Here is an 18,671-nt window from a genome sequence, read left to right as displayed (position 1 = left end):
TCAAGTCTGGCAATCTTTTTTTATTCAAATAAACTCGCTTGGTTTTCTGAGGTGAAAGGATGCAAATCGAAACATGACATTTAACCAGGTCTTGTTAAAAATGGAAATCAAAAAAAGATCTATTTACAAAAACAAAGAGGAAAGACACAGCTCATGTCTCCACTCATTCTCAACATCTGGCAGCGCATCGCGACTCTGACGACGCTGAACAACAAAGTTGCACGACTCTTCTGCCTCCAAAGGAAAACGACATTTTCCCGCTGGTGTGAAACAAACAGAAGCCATCAGAGTCTAAAGGCAGGAGAGCAGCCGCTGTGTGAAAATGTCCCAGGGTTTTTAACATCTCAAGGCTTCCACAGCTTCAGCAGACCATCCTCGCTGTAGGTGCTGATGAGGTTCTGGTGGGGGTGGTGAGCGATGCCGATCACATCCTTCTCGTGCACCTGCAAGGAGGAAAGCGAGATCTAGACTTCAGAGGAATGCTGACGTGTTCGCAAGACGCCCCCTGGTGGCCAAAAGCATCGCTGCACAAACACATTTGGTCTCAAAATGAAGGTTCTGCCATGAAGACCAGTGTTACACCTTCAACACCCCTGGGTTCCCCTGGTAACCACGCACCGTGAGCGTTCTCTCCAGCTTGCCGGTGACTGTGCTGAAGCAGTAGAGCACAAAGTCTTCTCCCACGCAGTAGATCCACTCGCCACGGGGGGACAGCGTGCAACACACGAAGTCGCCACCTTCTCTTTTACCGGAGCTGAAGCTCCTCACGATCTGCACAGAGAGGGAGAACACACTGATGTGCAGGCCGCCGGCCAACAACGTTCCGGGACGCGGGCTGCGGACTGACCTGGCCCTGCATGTTCATGATGACCACCGTGTTGGAGCGGTTGCACACCACAAAGTGTTCGGGGTTCTTGGGCAGCAGGAGGATGTTGTTGACCGTGATGTCGGTGCCAGCCGACGTGCCCAGAGGTTTGAAAGTGTTGGTGCACTCGGTGGTCTTCATGTTCCAAACCTGGTACCAGAACACACGCGTCAGGCTCGGCACACGAGCACCATCGGGTTTGACGGGGAAACGTGGCGAGAAGAGGAAGCGCCGAAGCCGAACGCCTTACCTTGACGGTCCCGTCCGATGAAGCGCTGATGACGTGGTGACCGTCGGGGGTGAAGGTGGCCTCGTTCACAAACGACGAGTGGCCACGGAACTCCTTCAGAGTCTTTCCCGACTTCAACCCGTGAATTCTGCCTCGGAAAACAGTTGGAGCAACGCGTCAAAACAGGAAGTAATTAATGTGACGGAAAAAGGTCATTTTTATTAAACCGTTGGAGCCATTTTCTACAGGACTGAATGAAGGAGGAGGTCACCTGATTGTCTGGTCGAAGGAGGTGCTGAGGAGCTGACTGCTGTCTTTACAGAAGCTGACGCACGTCACTCCTTTGCTGTGGGCACGTTCAAACCTCCTCAGACACTGACCACTCTGGATCTTCCACACCTGAACACACAGCAGCCTTTTCGTTAATGCCGCGCAACAGAATTAGGCACCATTTAGCGTCACCTAGAATTTCAGCGTTGCGTTTTAATGCGAGCGTTTCATTCTTATAAATCCAGAAACGACGCCATTTTTCAGCCCACGTTAGCGGAAGTGAGCCTGAGAACATCGACGGCTGACCTTGATCTTCCCATCCTGGGCTCCGGTGGCCAACATCTCCGTGTCCCGGCTGAAGCACATGCACAGCACGGCGTCGTCCATCATCATGAAGTTGTCCTGAGCCTGATACTTCAGATCCTGGGAACAAACGGAGCGCGGCGACATTTTGGATCACTCGGGTTCCTGGAACGTCACACCTCCTGATCTGCGTCTTTACCTTTCTGATTTTCCCAGTGGTGAAGTTCCACACCTCGATGAAGCCGTCGACAGAACCGGTGACCAGATACTGACCATCGGGGGAGAATCGGGAACACTCCACATGAGACTTCTGTCCAAACTGTTCAGGAGAGGCAGAGACAGAACCGTCAGAAGATCCAGATCACTGTGTGGAGCAGTGAGGCAGCCCATTGGACACAAGAACCTTGATTTGTCTGCTGAGCTGGGTGGGGAAACGCTCCTCCTCCACGTCTTTGACGGCAGCTTTGCCCCTGAACAAGTCGATGGTGGTTCCTGGTGGGAGGAGACCCTGATGCTGCTGCCACTTCAGAGACTGAAGGACAAGACAGTGAGACGAGGACAGCCACGGTCCTGCAACACGAGCCCAGTGTCCACTTGTCTCCATCACCTACCTGACCCAACAGGGCCATCAGACGAGAGGGTGGCACCACGCTGACCTCCCCCGCCAGGGCCTGAGCGATGGCGGCGCGACGCTTCTCTTTACTGCTGCCATCGGGGTACGCCTGCGGGGACGTTTACGGCTCTTTAGACAGCTCAAGCTCCTTGACTAGAGCAAAACGACCCAAAACCGAGTACGGAGATTCGGAAACGCAGCGACTTTATCGTCGCTGAGGTCCAACCTTGAGCTGAGGAGGCGACCTTCATCATTCTATTACTAGAAAACTCAATTAAACTTTCAACATTTGACTATTGTTAGATGCAGAACCGCTACTAAGCTGATATAGTTATCAGAAGGATTTTAGGTGTAGAAAATGATGGTCACATTTAACATAAACTACCGCCGCCAGCTGGCCCGAGACGGACTGGTCCTCACCTCTCGCGGGTCAAAGTAAGAACGGGCCAGTAGGTTCTCCAGATGGATGTATCTCTCTGGCTGGGTCTGTTTCAGCATGATCATGGGGTCAGTCTGTCTGAGGAGGGAACGGGCCGCACCCAACTCTCTTAGTTCGATCAGCTCCAGAACCACCTGCTCAGAAGAACAAGCAAAGAAAGGAAATTCACAGTTTTGGACCATCCTGAATCCTGCACGTCAAAGCAAACCGAAAGGACGACACTAATCTTTCCTCACTCATGTTTCTTGAGGGATTTGCTCCATGCACGCACATCTCACCTGCTCATAGAGGTCTATCAAGGTTTTATCTGGCAGCTTGAGGGACTGGATAGCTTGCAGGACTGTGTCCCAGTGGCCGCTGTTAATGTCCGCAACGAAGCTCTCTATACTGTCCACAGTATTCAGAGAAACGGTGGTCTCCTCCTGCAGGGTGGCCAGAGTCCTTTGCAGATTGTTCTCCTTCAAATACTGCATGATCAGACGTATCACGCTGTGGAAAATGAATAAAGACGCTTCAGGACAGTTCGGCTGCAGCTTTGCTGTTTGCAGCTTCAACGCATACTGGCGCTAATGCTAAGGCTAGCGTCTAACTTCAGACTTCACGGTAACAATACAGTTAACTCAGCATCGGGATGATACCAGTGCGATTAAGTAGTCTTAACCAAGGCTTATGTACACGTGTACATAAGAAAATAAACGGTCTCTCACTTTGCTAACTAACTCTTAGCTTAGCATGCTAACGCTACTGAATGGCAGGCGACAAAGGCCTAGTCGACAGAAAAGACAAATATGTGATTATTGGGACCAATATATTACAAAAACAGAAGCCTTTAATTTTTCTTTAATTTGGGATACTTACTCCGCGGATTCCACTTCCAAAGACATGACTATTTATCTCAAAACAGAAGCTAAGACGGTCTTCTCTGTAGTATCATGCGGCAGTAACCGTGACGCAAACACGGAAGTAGTGGGAGGAGTTTGGGATTTTCAAAATAAAACACCACCATTATTTCTTGTTTATTTACTGGAGTGAAAATCAAGAAAAAAGATGTGGACGACAACCTCATGTGACACGTTTTAAATGTCTTCATTTTCGACTACATCAATGTATCTAAACGCATTTTGTGCTCTCCTCTATTATTATTATTGAATGTGTTTATTCTGTGGGAATAAAAAGGTATTTAATGATCTCAACGGAATCATTGTATTTCCAGCAGCGTTTTTTAAGTTTTTTAAGACGCTTTTCCGCATGGGCCAGATTTTTTTGCTGGAAGTCAATTAGGCAAGCGCATTTCAACTCTGTATCCATAACAATGACAAGGAAGTATTTTTTATCTAATACACTCACTCGAGATTAATGATCAAGTCTTTATCGGTGTGCAAATATCTCCCATCACGGCAATGTTATAAAAATGACGCATAGGGGGCGCTAGATGCTCATTTATGGGTGAGAGGCCCCAACGACTCCCACGTCTGGGCCATTGAAGGTCTTTCAAGGTTATGATAATGATATTCAATGAAGGATCACTCCAGTCTCTTTTCCCAATTGTTTCTGCCAGTCATTACATAATTTCACTGGAAAGAAAAAAATGGGCGATAGGAACCCAGCAGGTTGGTTTATTTGGAGAGATAGTTCGGGATTCAAAGAGAATTGTAGCAGATGGGGAGGGGGCGAGTGCTGCTTTCACATTGGAAATCTATTAACACGAGAGCAGCAGAACATCGTCGGTATAATTGCACCGTTCAAGTGGTGTGACAGCTCAGTGGGGAGACGCTTTTCCAGTAACGAAGACGACTCACCACAAGCATGACAGCAGCACAAAATGCAATCAATTCGCCCAAAATTTCAAATTCATATCAGCCACCAGCTCCAGGAGGCAACGAGTTATCTCTATCATAATTAGCTCGCAAAGAATTCCCGATGTTGTCGGAGAGAAAAGTGCCATTCTGAGAAGAACAGCAACTATTATCCCAGCTGTGATTCCCAGCAAACATTAAAATCACTGTTACTAGTTTACACTCGTGAAAAAATGACCATTCATTTGCAAAAAATGCTTTTAAAATACAGTGTTTAACTGCAATCCACTCCAACTGGATCCTGTTTTGCAAAGCACTACAATCATTTCTGTTCTGTCGCTTGTGTTCTCATGGAAACCTCTTCAATGCTAAAGTAAAGTCAACAGACCGACGCTCACAGCTCCGACGATGGCAAGAAAAACAGAGCTGAGGAGCATCCAAAACCCGTCTGAGCCTGGAGAAAAGGCTCAGATGATCACGTTCTAATATTCCCATGAATTAAAAGCAGGTTCTCAGTGTCAGAGTTTGAACAGAGGAAGTTGACCAGGGTGAAGCTGCAGTTCTGGGGGAGATGGGAGGTCACGTCAGGTCCTCCCTGACACGTTTAACCCTCCAAAGGGTTCCTCTCCGTGACGCACGCTGGCGGGTTAGAAGGTTGAGACCCACTTTAGCTCCTGTCTGCTGCTGTCAGACGCTCAGCTCTTCATATCCTGCAAATATAGAATAATGTTTCTGCTCTGATCAGCTTTTCCTCAGCACAATCAAAGCAGCGAAGACGGAGGCCGATTGTCTGTGTTTGGTTTCGCCCTTGAGAGCCTCCCATCACGACGCTCATCAGGGGTTCGACCCTCCAGCCTCAAGTGCTGGTGCACTTAGAGCTGCTCTTTCTTTACTGGTTTTAATAAAGGCGACGTTATTGTTGAACCAGATCAAATTTATGGTTAAATCTGCATCACTGATCATGTTCTCACACATTTAAATGTACTGATTTCACCTCAACATAAACGATCAATACTGACTAAAACCAGAGGGATAAAAGATAGTCTTAATCTGTGTTGTATCAAAATAACCTGGAGCTGCACACACACACACACACGCACGCACACACACACACACACACACACACACACACACACACACACACACACACACACACACACACACACACACACACACACACACACACACTAGCATAAAGCCTCTCCTGTACCGAAGGCTGTTATCAAGAGTTATCGAGGTGATGAAGCGCGGAGCTAGAAATGGAATTGTGTGCAGGCAGCACACGTGATATAATATATGTTGCTGAGCAATAGCGATGAGAGCGGTGCGTAATCTAGAAGACGTTTCTACCCGCCGTAATGTAAACAGAGGCTCTCTACGTGGCGAGCGAACGTGGCTGCTTCCCTGCAGCTGAAAGCTCCAGGGGCTGCTTTTGTGATGACACAAGAGAGCGGCTCTGAGAGGGGCCACTCTCTCTTTTCAATTACTGCTCTCTCTTTGCCTGTTCCAGCCTCTGCGTTGGCCTGACATGTGGAACCTCAGGCATCCTATTGTTGTGGGATCCACTGGAGGGTTTTATGGACGTTTATGCAACGGATCCGAATCTTTTCAGCTGCAGAGGGACGGGATAGAAGCTGTGTTTTTGGAGGGTTCCAGCGCCTGTGATGAGCTTTGGGGTGTGAAATATAAGCTGGTGCTGACTTGTTGAAGCCACAATAAATAAGCTTGCATGGAAGTCGCTAGTTTCAGGCAGAAAGAAAGAGAAATATCAGGAGAGAAGCCAGAGAAAAACAGCCATGCTGAAAATATTCTGACACATTGGAAGTCAATTCTTGGAATAAATCCTTAAAACTGCTGCCTGCTGTCAAGGATCCGAGGACTTGAGTCTGTATCAAATGGCCTCAGACTCGCCGTCGCAGCGTTTGATCACATCAGAGAGAAGCGTCGCTCAATCACAGAGTGTGTTGGTGTGTATTCAGTCCTGTGAGTTTACACTCCTGCACACACGAGGGAGATGTTGCACGCCGCTGCATCGCCACCACCTTTAGTCTGGTTTTTAACGTGTTGTTGTCTTCTTGCATGGATGTAATGTTACTCATCACTGAATGAAATGCTGAAGCTTCATATTATGGGTTTGTGCTTGGCGGTTTTCCATTGGTCTCTTGACTGATTTCCGATCTTTCCTTCATCCAGTTCCAGAGTCTCTGAATCACAACTGAAAACTGAAGCTGTTGTTTGTTAAAAAACACAAATTCTCCAACGGTGCACAAATGATCATCCAATTTCTGATCCTCAAACATGATGTTAAACATCTATTCTGCCAGGGTTTAATAGCAACTTTTCACTTTTAGCCAATTTTCTCACTAACAATTTTCTCACTTTCTCAGAAAATCACAATAAAAGAAAAGGGTTGAGTGCTGAGAGGCCTTTTACTAAAGCCGACAGCCTTTTCCAACCATTCTTTAAAGGACGGAGTGAAACCCTGCAAAGCCACAAAAAGCTTTGATCCTTCTGTGGAGCCTCACAATTAAGGCGTTATTGTGTTGAGAAAGGCTTCGACTTCAACTCACTGCAGACAGGTTGAAATGAGGTTATTATGCAAAACACAGAAGACAAAAGGAGGCTATTTGCAGTTAATTAACATGGTAATTTTCTAAGCAACTGTCTCATAATTCATATAAAGAGGAGAGAATGGGAATTGTCCCTGCGTATCTCAGCGGCGTTCCTCACCTGGGCTTGGACGTGCATTTGTATGGCCCTCACGCTCCTCTCCAGGACTTATTGATTTCCCCAGGTCTCACTCATCGGCATGCACGGCCACGGTAATGAGCGAATCCATCTTCTGTCGGCCCCCACTAAAACAAACCCAGTCCTGAAGGGGAAGAGGGCAACGCATCCAGCTCGATTCTTTGTGGAGGGTTCTATCGCCGCTCCTTGTCCCCCTGGATGGACCAAACACGAGGATGCAGAACGGTCTCGATCCAACGGAACCCAAAGACAGAACAAGCAAACGTGCTGTTGGACACCAGCATTCAGAGATCTTGTAAATACCAGAACCACCAGTTCAGGCCGTCGCTGGGCCCAGTCCAAGACACAAACGCCCCCTTAGCTTCTGATAACCCCTTTGCTCTGGAAAGTCATTCTCCAAGCGTTTGTCCTTCACAGAACGAGGCTATTTTTGCTCTCCCAGCGTGACTCCGGCCTAACGCTGCAATAATGGGCCACGGCCGTCAGCGTGCGCCGTGGCAGCTGTCACAGCCTGGGCCGCCACGCCACCTTCCCTCGCACATATTGGCCGGGGCAGAAAAACCTCTCCTCTCCTGCAGTCTTCAGAGGGGGCAGCTTTAGAAATGGAACAAGAAATGTGAAATGTCACTGCCTCCCCTCCTCTGAGCCGCTCTGCGCTTTATTACCTCCTTCAGCGGCATTTTGTCTGCGTTGGAATTGTTCCAACTGTCAGAATTGAATGAAAGGAAGGTGAACAACCTATTTGCAAAGGTCACATCCTGAGAAATGCACGGCTAAATTTGAAACTCCATAAATTTGACATTCCCACGTGAGGCAGGATATAGAATTGCTGTCTTCCATCGCAAAAGAGACTTTCAGAATAGTTCAACTGATGTTTTTTTCATTTGATTTGCTTTTTATTTGCTTTGCTGCTCCTGCGGCTGCGAAACCCCCACGAAGCTGCGGCGCTGCAGCAGCTCTTCGGTGCCTTTGCCTCCATTCTGCTGCTCAAATCCGCACAGGTGGACGGGGGTGGGAGGCAGCGAGGCAGCGAGCATCCATCTTACAGCATCAGCGGGCTTCAAAGGTGCGGCTCCATCGGTGGGACGTGAGCAGAAAGAGAAGGTGGCAACTGCAGCAGCATCACGCAGCATCACCTCGTCGCCCGCCGCCTCTGACGCAGCCACGGGCGGCGTGTCCGCTCGCCTCCCGTCCCCACATCACGCCGATTATTTACAGCTTCTGAGGCTCCAATATTAATTAGTCGCTGGGAGACGACAATAAGCCTCAAGCCCAGATTGATGTTTTCTTCTGGAGAATTATTATATGGCAGTTTTGTTTTGAAAATCACAGCTGCAGCAGAAGCAACCCTGGAGCATTAAAGAGATCAATATTCATCTCCGCTCATCTTTAACGAGTCGTCCCTGAATGTGATCGTTCCCGACCTCAGAGCCTGCACGAACGTGCACACGCCTCCCATCTGAGCCAGAGCTCGGGTCAGCTTTGTTTTCCAACATACTTCTGCCAAGATTAAAACTATTTCAGCCACTAAACGACGATATCGAGTCGACAGGCGCGTTGAATAATCAATAAGATCTTTGATATGAGTTTGTCTTTTTGCCTCCATGTTTCCATTCGCATCACCGGTTTCCATCTTTTCTCATAAATAAACAAGTATCTTGGCTCTTCCCTTCCTGGGAGATTCATCAATTTGCCTTTATGTTATTATTTCTCGCGGGGGATCGACCGAGTGTGAAGCTGTGACAGAACTCAGTCACACTCTGGAATTCCCTCTCCGGAAAAGCGACTCTGCCAGATGTGCTTAACTTCATCCTCCTGACAGTTCTCGCCCCACTGTCCAACGCTGCTCATCTTTGCAGGTTCTTGATGATTGGACCTGATGGACAGAACTTAAACCTCCTAAAAGTCTCCTCCCATAATGTAAAGCTCGTTAGGTTGGGGGCAGGTTACAGGCGGAGTCCCTGTCTGACATCAAAGGTCGTTAGTTTCTCCTTCTTTGAGAGAACGCAGAGCAAAACTTGGCGGATCTTCAGGGAAATAAAGGGAGAACGTGCAGAACATGCTGCATCTCCTCCCTTCAGCCACCTTCTGCAGACCAATGTTGGACCTTCTCCTTCTCTTCTCCCCAAACACGGTCTCCGAGGACGGTGGAGGATCTGCTCGTGAACCCTCCAGAGAAGAAGAACCTTCTCCTGGCTCCTGACTGTCTGTGCTGGAATAACTAAGTTCTCCCCAAAACCAAACACCACCAACGTTTCCACTGCTGGAGGTGAGTTTGTGGTGACCGATGAGGCATTTGAGCGAATGCTGAGCACAAACAAGTTTAGTGCGACAGTCATGTGACACGTTTGGTTCTGCAGTTTATGATCCTACAGCAGGAATGTTCCAATAACTCTGCTTTTAATCATTAAATCTCGTGCCATGGTGGTGGTGGCGGTGGTGGTGGTGTTGGGGGGGGTCTCGTGCCATGGTGGTGGTGGTGGTGGGGGGGGGGTCTCGTGCCATGGTGGTGGTGGTGGTGGGGGGGTCTCGTGCCATGTGACAAACGCAGTCTGACCTTCAGACTGTTGCATCAGGGTCATCAGACAGAATTCTGTCCTTGTCAGATTCACCTAATGAGGTGTTCTTCAGTGGCTGTTGCCATGACGACATCCATAAAAGGAGGTGGATGTGCCAAACTAATCTGAGGACGTGGGCTTTTGAAGCAAGTCGTTTAAACTTGGCCAATTCCACAAAACCAAAAATGGAGATGAAGGTGAGGAAGACGTTGGTCTGGCGTGTACGCTTCAGCTAATTAATCCTCTTTTAGCAAATTAGAGTCCTGAAATGAAAAGAATTGATTAGTCGATTCAGTTTAAAATGAGGAAATCTTGAATTTGAGAGTGCTCTTTATTCCGAAGAGGAGCGTTGAGAATCAGTGTGAGGATGAGCTGCTTCTTCAGACTCATAGAAATGTTCACATCTTTAAGATCAAAGCGTAATTAAATGTTTCAGGTGACCTTTGGTTTCCCGTCACAAAACCTTTTTATATGCTCAGCTGCAAACATCAGATTTGGAACTCCCAATAAAGCTTGTTAGAATAATGTTGATGAATAAATCATCAGCATCACAAATTCCACTGCTTGTTGGCTGTAATGTGACTCCGGCTTTAATCTGACTCTGATCCGACTCTAATCTTCTTCCTGACACCTCTCTGAGAGCCTGGCAACAAATCAGGGCTTTGTCTTCACAGCTGCCATGAAAAAGGAGCTAAATCCCCGACCTTCACCTTTGTGAGGATTTCCATAGACATTATTCAGGACCCCATAATCCTGACCCTGTCCCATAACCCTGACCCATAACCCTGACCCATAACCCTGACCCCATAACCCTGACCCCATAACCCTGACCCTGACCCCCTGACCCCATAACCCTGACCCAAAACCCTGACCCCATAACCCTGACCCAAAACCCTGACCCATAACCGTGACCCATAACCCTGACCCTGACCCCCACAACCCTGACCCCATAACCCTGACCTATAACCCTGACCCTGACCCCCACAACTCTGACCCCATAACCCTGTCCCATAACCCTGACCCCCATAACCCTGACCCAAAACCCCGACCTCCACAACCCTGACCCCATAACCCTGACCCTGACCCCCACAACCCTGACCCCATAACCCTGACCCCCATAACCCTGACCCCCACAACCCTGACCCCATAACCCTGACCCCCACAACCCTGACCCCATAACCCTGTCCCATAACTCTGACCCTGACCCCCATAACCCTGACCCAAAACCCTGACCCTGTCCCATAACTCTGACCCTGACCCCCACAACCCCGACCCCGTCCTAAACTCACATTTAACCTGAGTCTCAAAAAATGTCTTTATCCTCAAACAGTCCTTTGATTTTGTTAGGACCAAAAATGTCCTCACTTTTGGTACTTTTGGAGGATTTTGGTTCTAAATTTGTATCAAGTACAAGAACACACACACACACACACACACACACACACACACACACACACACACACACACGCACACACACACACACACACACACACTGCAGACACTTTTTGTGCCATTAAATAAAAGACCTGAGCACAGTTGCGATGCAGCAAAGATGAACATTAAATCCATTTTACAGTAAGATGGAAAATAGAGCCAATCGCCCTCTGGTGGACGGCTGCGAGACAAGATCAACTCCCCGCCAGCTCCTCCATTAGGATCGCACACAAGAAACAGGCAAATTTATATGTGAGGCGTGTAGTGTGTATTCAACACACACTGAGTCGTCGGGGTGTTTTCGCCGTGGATGGACACCAAGATGCCTTCGATGCCCACATTTGAGTAGTCAACAACAAAGGGGTTGTTTTCCTCTTCTGTTGCTCAGCAGGTACACACAACGATCTCAGCTGCCCACACACACACACACACACGCACACACACACACACACGCACAGACCTGTCACAGTGCCTGAACTCTGATTTCAGGGAGTGGACACACATTTCCGCTTATGGCCATGACATTTCTCAGTGTCACCACGAGCCAGCTACCACTGCGTCAAGTGGGTGGAACAAATGTCAGTTTTTTTTATGACCTTTATTTAGTCTGGGGAAGGTGATTCATCTCCATGTCACATTGCTCCACAGCCGCCGCTGCTCAATTCAAACTTAGTACCTTCAGCAATGTCGGGCAGCAGTAATTATCCAGCTGGGTCCCCGTTAATGCAACCACAGCATCGCGATGTGAGTCGTCCTGGACTTTCTGTCTAAATAGCTTGAGACCTGCAGATAAGTGGACAGTTTCTACATACGTTTCTAGTTATTTTTGAGTCTGGAGTCTTCCATGCTCACATTCACAGGATTTATAGGCCCAATCCCTCCATGGAGACACCTTCTTTTAGTCAAACCTTCAAACTAAATCGGATTGGCCTAAAGAAGCTGTAGTCAGAAGTGAGTGGAGTCATTATTGTTGAGCTCTTCAACACTTCTTTCCTCTACTCTCATGTAATAACTTTGATTTGAGTAATGATGAGCAACGACAGCTCGTCACCAATGCCTCCTGGTGTCTGCATCTCCTGGCTGCATCGGGCTGAGGTGGAGTGAGCGAGCAGGTCATGTGACCGGCCCGGTTATGGCGAGGGGGTGTGGTGCAGAATGACTGCAGTGAAAGAGAGAGACGCTGATGTGCTGCAGCGCTGATGGCGTGACAGAAGGACCTCGATGTTGGCGACCTTCATCGCTTATTTGCAAGGCAGATTTTTGGTAAAGTCTGGCAGACGTGTTGGCCACATTTGGAGCATCAAGGACTAATTTTCCTGCTACTGTTGTCCTCTGTAAATTCAGTCACTATATGACTAATTTCATTCTGAAGGCCCTAAAGAACCTGCAAGGTTAGTTTAGGTGTCTGACTGCCTTATTTATGTTATTCTACCCTTTCTGCTGTCTTAATGCTAACCATAGGCTAGGTTGCTAACATATGGTAACTGATGAGACGCTGACATTCTTTTAAAGATCAGGTCCTGCTTATTTCTCCATTTAAAGGCTTCAGAGTTCGCTCCAGTGTTCGGAGATGTTACCCACTTGAAACTGTGTGGGATTAAATATTTGGTCACAAACACATTCAGACAGCTGGGAAATTAATGAAATCTGTGAATTATTAGTGCAGCATTAAATCAATCAAATGTATCCTTATTCAGAAAGAGTTTAGTTGCTAGAAGGACGAAAAGGAACGTCCACTAAAATAATCGCAAACCCTCTTGATTACTCATTTACCTAATTTTGGAAGATTTACTTTATTCTGTATTTGTCTAATTTGTGTTCCTTCCACATGATGGAAAAATGTGTTTCATTTATATAAATTATAATACGGCTCAAAACTAAGAACATTCAGTAGCCAAGCTCAACCTCTGTCTCACCCTTCAACATTATTTCTTATCTTTTTGTGATTAATTCATATTGAATTAAAGTAGGATGGAAATGTGCCTGATGCAGGAAACTGAGCTGCCTGTGAGTTATTTAATGAATCGGCTTCAATGTGAGCGCTCGTCTTTATTAACAGATCAAAATCGACCAAGCAGGATTAAATATCGGACACAGAAAATAAACAAACCCTGTCGGCCTCTCGTCACATTATCTGAGTAATGAAACAGCACAGTCGAATAATCAGGATAAAAGCTGAGAGGTGGAAGAAGCTGATGGGTCTGTCGTTAATTTACTCTGACCAGAAGAATGTGAGAAGCTGTTAACATAAAGCAGCATGTAGCTCAGAGCGTGTGTGTGTGTGTGTGTGTGTGTGTGTGTGTGTGTGTGCGCGCGTGTGCGTTGTACTTGGTACCAAAATGTTCATTCTACATTCAGCCAAGTGGTCAAACGGTTCTTTGACTTGAGGCCCAGCTAAAAGGACCATTTGAGAGTTAAGACCTGGTTTTATGGTTGAGGTTAGAATTGGGTTTAGCGCAAGGTCAGGGGTCACGGTCATGGGGTCACGGTTATGGGGTCACGGTTATGGGGTCACGGTTATGGGGTCACGGTTCAAGACCTGGGTCTATGAAAGTCCTCACAAAGATGGGAGTGCAGGAGTGTGTGTGAGGGATTTTAGCTCCTTTTTCATGACAGCTGTGAAGACGAAGCCCAGATTTGTTGGCAGACCATCCCGCGAGGTGTCAGGAAGAAGATTAGTGTCGGATTAATGAAACAATAACGTGTTTTTCATTCCATCTTGAAATGCTTCCTATTGGTTGTTGGTTTCACTGAGTCAGTCCTATCGACCGACAACCCAACAGAGGCCTTGTAGATTTACTTAGTCTGCAAACACAAACACAGTCACACTGTAATCAAAACCAGTCGATACTGGTTTTAATCCCACTGTAATCAAAACCAGTATCGACCGTCAGTGGTGAAAGTTTTCAGAGTTTGTGCCTGAACGTCTTCCTGTGTAGGTCAGTATTGAGATGGTTCACACGCAGCACAACTGCAGCTGCCTCGTCTTGAGTTTGTCTCCTGCATCACCACCTTCATGAGTCCTCATGAGTCCTCATGAGTCCTCATGAGTCCTCATGAGTCCTCTCAGTCCTCATGAGTCCTCATGAGTCCTCTCAGTCCTCATGAGTCCTCATGAGTCCTCTCAGTCCTCATGAGTCCTCATGAGTCCTCATGAGTCCTCTCAGTCCTCATGAATCCTCTCAGTCCTCATGAGTCCTCATGAATCCTCTCAGTCCTCATGAGTCCTCTCAGTCCTCATGAGTCCTCATGAGTCCTCATGAGTCCTCATGAGTCCTCTCAGTCCTCATGAATCCTCTCAGTCCTCATGAGTCCTCATGAGTCCTCTCAGTCCTCATGAGTCCTCATGAGTCCTCTCAGTCCTCATGAATCCTCTCAGTCCTCATGAATCCTCTCAGTCCTCATGAGTCCTCTCAGTCCTCATGAATCCTCTCAGTCCTCATGAGTCCTCATGAGTCCTCTCAGTCCTCATGAATCCTCTCAGTCCTCATGAATCCTCTCAGTCCTCATGAGTCCTCTCAGTCCTCATGAGTCCTCTCAGTCCTCATGAGTCCTCTCAGTCCTCATGAGTCCTCTCAGTCCTCTTGAGCCCTCTCAGTCCTCATGAGTCCTCTCAGTCCTCATGAGTCCTCATGAGCCCTCTCAGTCCTCATGAGTCCTCATGAGTCCTCATGAGTCCTCATGAGTCCTCTCAGTCCTCATGAGTCCTCTCAGTCTCCTCCTTGACCGGCTGATTCAACATCAACCACTGCAACAACTGGTTGAACTCCAAAAGCAGAGCTGCCCAGCCCAGCTGAAGCCCCCGACCCCCCCCACACTTTGGCTTCAGCTCTGAGTCCTGCCTGATTCGGCCTCTTCAAACAGCCCATTTGAACGAGTCCATAGCTGGCCGATGAGTGTCGGGGTGATGAGAGCGGACAGGAGGAAGCTTGTTAAAAACCCAACCTCGCTCCCAACGTTCGGCGAAGCTGCCCCCAGTTTGAAGATCCCCCGTGGACTCCTGTGCCAGACGGTTCTGCAACGAAACAGTCAGGGTTTGATCAGCGTAGCTGCGGAGAGGCTGCAGCATTCCTCTGAGGACCAAGTTCTCCTTCTTTGGTACTTGGAATAATCAGACACGGAAGACCTGTAGATGAAGCCTAACCAGCAAAAACTGACTCTACCTCTGGTTTCTACACATGAAGTTTTAAGGAGTGAAACCCTTTTTAATTACGGGGGGGCTCATCTCATCAGACCTTCACACTGAAGAGCTGCAACTGGTCGGAGACGTTCAGGAACTCAATAGAAAATGGTCAATCTCAGCAGAACACTATGGTTTTATTATAGTGTGGAAAAAGGGATGAGGAAAAATACACCTGTTGGTCCCCCCCCCCCACCGTGGCTGTGTTTGAGCTTCTGAAGCCGGTGAAAACTGCTGTTTCGAGTGTTTGTTCACATACAACTTCTGTGATGAAAAATACATTTGGGCTCTGTCAGTTTGGACTCACACCATCAGAGAAGCTGCTCCTCAACGTGTTCTTCTGACTGTGTCCACAAGCTGCAGATGTTTGGGCTTCATGTGTTTTGAAGCACAAATCTTCTTAAAAAAGGATGAAAAAAAACAACCTTCAGGGTTCCTGTTTGCGTGACTTTCTCATTTTGAACTTAGTGGTCCCACATTTCTGACCTTTCAGGCTCCACAGGAGTCCTAATGAGGAGACAATGGGAGGGGAGTCATGAGAGGAGAGGACAACAGGACACCTGGATGACCTGTCCACCAAACTACATTTTACTAGCAAAGTGAGGACTTTTGTCTGGTCCTCAGAACTTCAGTGTTCTGCCTGGAAAAGACAGAGAAAAGTCCTTCATGAAGCTGCGTCCTCAACTATGCCTCAGCTATGCATATGGACGTCCTGCAGGGACGACAGCAGGACGCCCATGACCTGCTGCTCTTCTGGGGGGTCGGAGCTGAGTTTGGGTGGAGCCAAGAGTCCTCATAAAGATAGAAGTACAGAGATGTGTGTCAGTGGTGCTGCAGGCAGAGGTGTCTGCCTGTCTGCCTGTCTACCTGCCTGCCTGCCTGTCTACCTGCCTGTCTGCCTGTCTGTCTGTCTGTCTGTCTGCCTGTCTGCCTGTCTGTCTGTCTGTCTGTCTGTCTGCCTGTCTCTCTACCTGCCTGCCTGTCTGCCTGTCTGTCTACCTGCCTGCCTGTCTGTCTGTCTGCCTGTCTGTCTGTCTGTCTGCCTGTCTGTCTGTCTGTCTGCCTGTCTGTCTGCCTGTCTACCTGCCTGTCTGTCTGTCTGTCTGCCTGTCTCTCTACCTGCCTGCCTGTCTGCCTGTCTGTCTGTCTGTCTACCTGCCTGTCTACCTGCCTGCCTGTCTGTCTGTCTGTCTGTCTACCTGCCTGTCTACCTGCCTGCCTGCCTGCCTGCCTGCCTGTCTGCCTGCCTGCCTGTCTGCCTGTCTGCCTGCCTGCCTGCCTGCCTGTCTGCCTGTCTGTCTGTCTGCCTGTCTGTCTGCCTGCCTGTCTGCCTGCCTTCTTCATTATTTCCTCAGATATCAACACATTGGTGATGAGTGGGGAGTTGACCAGGCTTGTAAGGAGAACGGCAGGTGTGGATGATTGACTGGAGATCAGTCTCAGGTGTGTCTTGATCGCCCAATGGGGGAGAGTCTGGAAGCCGCTCCGCCCTGCCTGAGAACAGACAGACCAGACCAGACACAGATAGGGGGGGGCACTCGGGACTCCTAACAGTTTATGGTTTTATAGACAACAAAAAACAGGAAAAAGTAGTTTCATCCTCAGTAAAATACCAATAACAGTCAAATGATTATTGCTTTTGTGATAGTAAAATCCTGCTTTTACAGCCAAAGGTTCAGTAATAATGTTTAAGTGTTTCCAGGGCTGCCAGACCGTTGCTACAGGACCTTAATGGCTGTGGCCACTACCGGTAGAGGGGTTTCACTCCATTTGGGAGAAGCTTTGAGAGGATCTCAGTGTGTGAGGGTGTGGGCGTGGGCGTGGGTGTGAGTGAGTGTGTGTGTGTGTGTGTGTGTGTGTGAGTGTGTGTGAGTGTGTGTGTGTGTGTGTGTGTGTGTGTCCTGTACCAAGGAGCAACAATACAGGAGAAATTATTAATATTGCACCAACTTGAGTCTAAATCCTTCTCCCCCCTCCTCCTCCTCCTCCTCCTCTTCCTCCTCCTCTCCCTTCCCCTCCTCCTCCTCCTCTCCCTTCCCCTCCTCCTCCTCCTCTCCCTTCCCCTCCTCCTCCTCCTCCACCTCCACCTCCTCCTCCGTGGTGTGGTTGGGGTGAACTGGACCGGCCCATTTTATCCCTGCAGTGATATTTATGCCACAGAGGATCTGGTGCGAGCAGGAGTTCACTTTGGCTAATTAACAAGAGTTAATGTTGTGACAGGGGCCGGCAGGTGTTTCCAGCTCGCCACGACCCCCTGCAGTCGTGATAAAGGCTAACATATGATCTCCACTCCCACCCATTAGATGACCTTTCAAACAACTGCCTTCATTAAGCTGCTACATTAGCCACACGTTCTTCTCCGCCATCGTCTGGGAAATCATCGAGCCGTGAGGAAAACTGAAAGTGCTCCTGGAATTATCGTAGTCAGGAACACGGATCCTAATTTGTTCGGGAATGTTAATTAAGCTCCAAAAACTGCAATTGGAATCCAACCTGTTTTTTCGGGGGGAGCCTTAATAAACTGCATAAATAACAACAGCAAAATAAGAGTATTTTTACATCATTTGGTGAAAGTAATGTAAAATCCAATCCATGAGAATGGGATCGGAAGCCCCACCAGGTTCCTGTATTTGAGGCGATGGCGGTGGGTTTGGACAGGACCGGCAGGAGATCTGCAAAACTGAACCACTCAGCACCTTCTGCAGTGTCCTCTGAAGCCTGAAATCAGTTGAATCCTACATTTCCTGTGCTACAGCTCAGCATATTTAAAGTCATTTGGCCACCTTAAAAGGTGACCTTTACGTAGATACAAGGACACATTCCCTTATAGCACCTTAACTACAACATTCTATTTCAGAGACACGTTTGTTCTGACAGAAAAGTTTGACTGTAGAGTTGAACTTAAGAAGGCTCAGTCTGCATCTGTGCCCCCCCCCCCCCCCCCCCCCCCCCTTAACGTGCAGCCATCAGATGCAGCATCCCATGGTGCAATGGGCTTTATTCAGCAGGCTTTGAGTGTAGTGAATTCTAATGGCAGAGAGTCTGGAGGCTGCATCGGTGACATTTACAAACGTCCAGCCAGGAGCCATTTTGTGCAGGAATATTTGCAGTTATGGTGTTGTGGTGTTAACACCGACTCTCTGGGACGTGACGGTGAAAAGCAGCCACACGCAGCCGATGCGTGCGGTTTAAAATAGGCTGGATTTGTTTTTAAAGGCCTTCGTCCTGGAAGAGGT

General features: G+C 48.2%; 1 protein-coding gene across 1 annotated transcript; it reads right to left on the bottom strand.

The window, feature by feature from the left end:
* Window positions 1-8: 8 nt before the first annotated feature.
* On the bottom strand, window positions 9-3,713 carry smu1a (SMU1 DNA replication regulator and spliceosomal factor a). Its single transcript, XM_003978105.3, has 12 exons — window positions 3,578-3,713; window positions 2,998-3,208; window positions 2,701-2,853; window positions 2,279-2,389; window positions 2,071-2,199; window positions 1,867-1,986; window positions 1,671-1,787; window positions 1,366-1,493; window positions 1,116-1,242; window positions 848-1,015; window positions 619-771; window positions 9-443 (listed from the first exon to the last, which is right to left on the bottom strand). Exons 1-12 carry the CDS (start codon window positions 3,601-3,603, stop codon window positions 345-347), a joined length of 1,542 nt encoding a protein of 513 aa, XP_003978154.1. The 5' UTR covers window positions 3,604-3,713; the 3' UTR covers window positions 9-344.
* Between the last annotated feature and the right edge of the window lie 14,958 nt (window positions 3,714-18,671).

Source organism: Takifugu rubripes, chromosome 14 (assembly GCF_901000725.2).
Source record: "Takifugu rubripes chromosome 14, fTakRub1.2, whole genome shotgun sequence".
Lineage (NCBI taxonomy): Eukaryota > Metazoa > Chordata > Actinopteri > Tetraodontiformes > Tetraodontidae > Takifugu > Takifugu rubripes.
Note: the sequence above shows the minus strand (reverse complement) of the source record. Positions and strands in the feature narration are given on the sequence as shown.

Bases quoted from the DNA above. Each gene is read 5' to 3' on its own strand.
- smu1a (XM_003978105.3), bottom strand. From the start codon at position 3,603: ATGTCTTTGGAAGTGGAATCCGCGGA. The intron at 2,390-2,700 runs GTGAGGACCAGT...ACGTCCCCGCAG, and splicing joins CTTACTTTGACCCGCGAGAG to GCGTACCCCGATGGCAGCAG. The intron at 1,016-1,115 runs GTAAGGCGTTCG...TTCTGGTACCAG, and splicing joins CATCGGACGGGACCGTCAAG to GTTTGGAACATGAAGACCAC.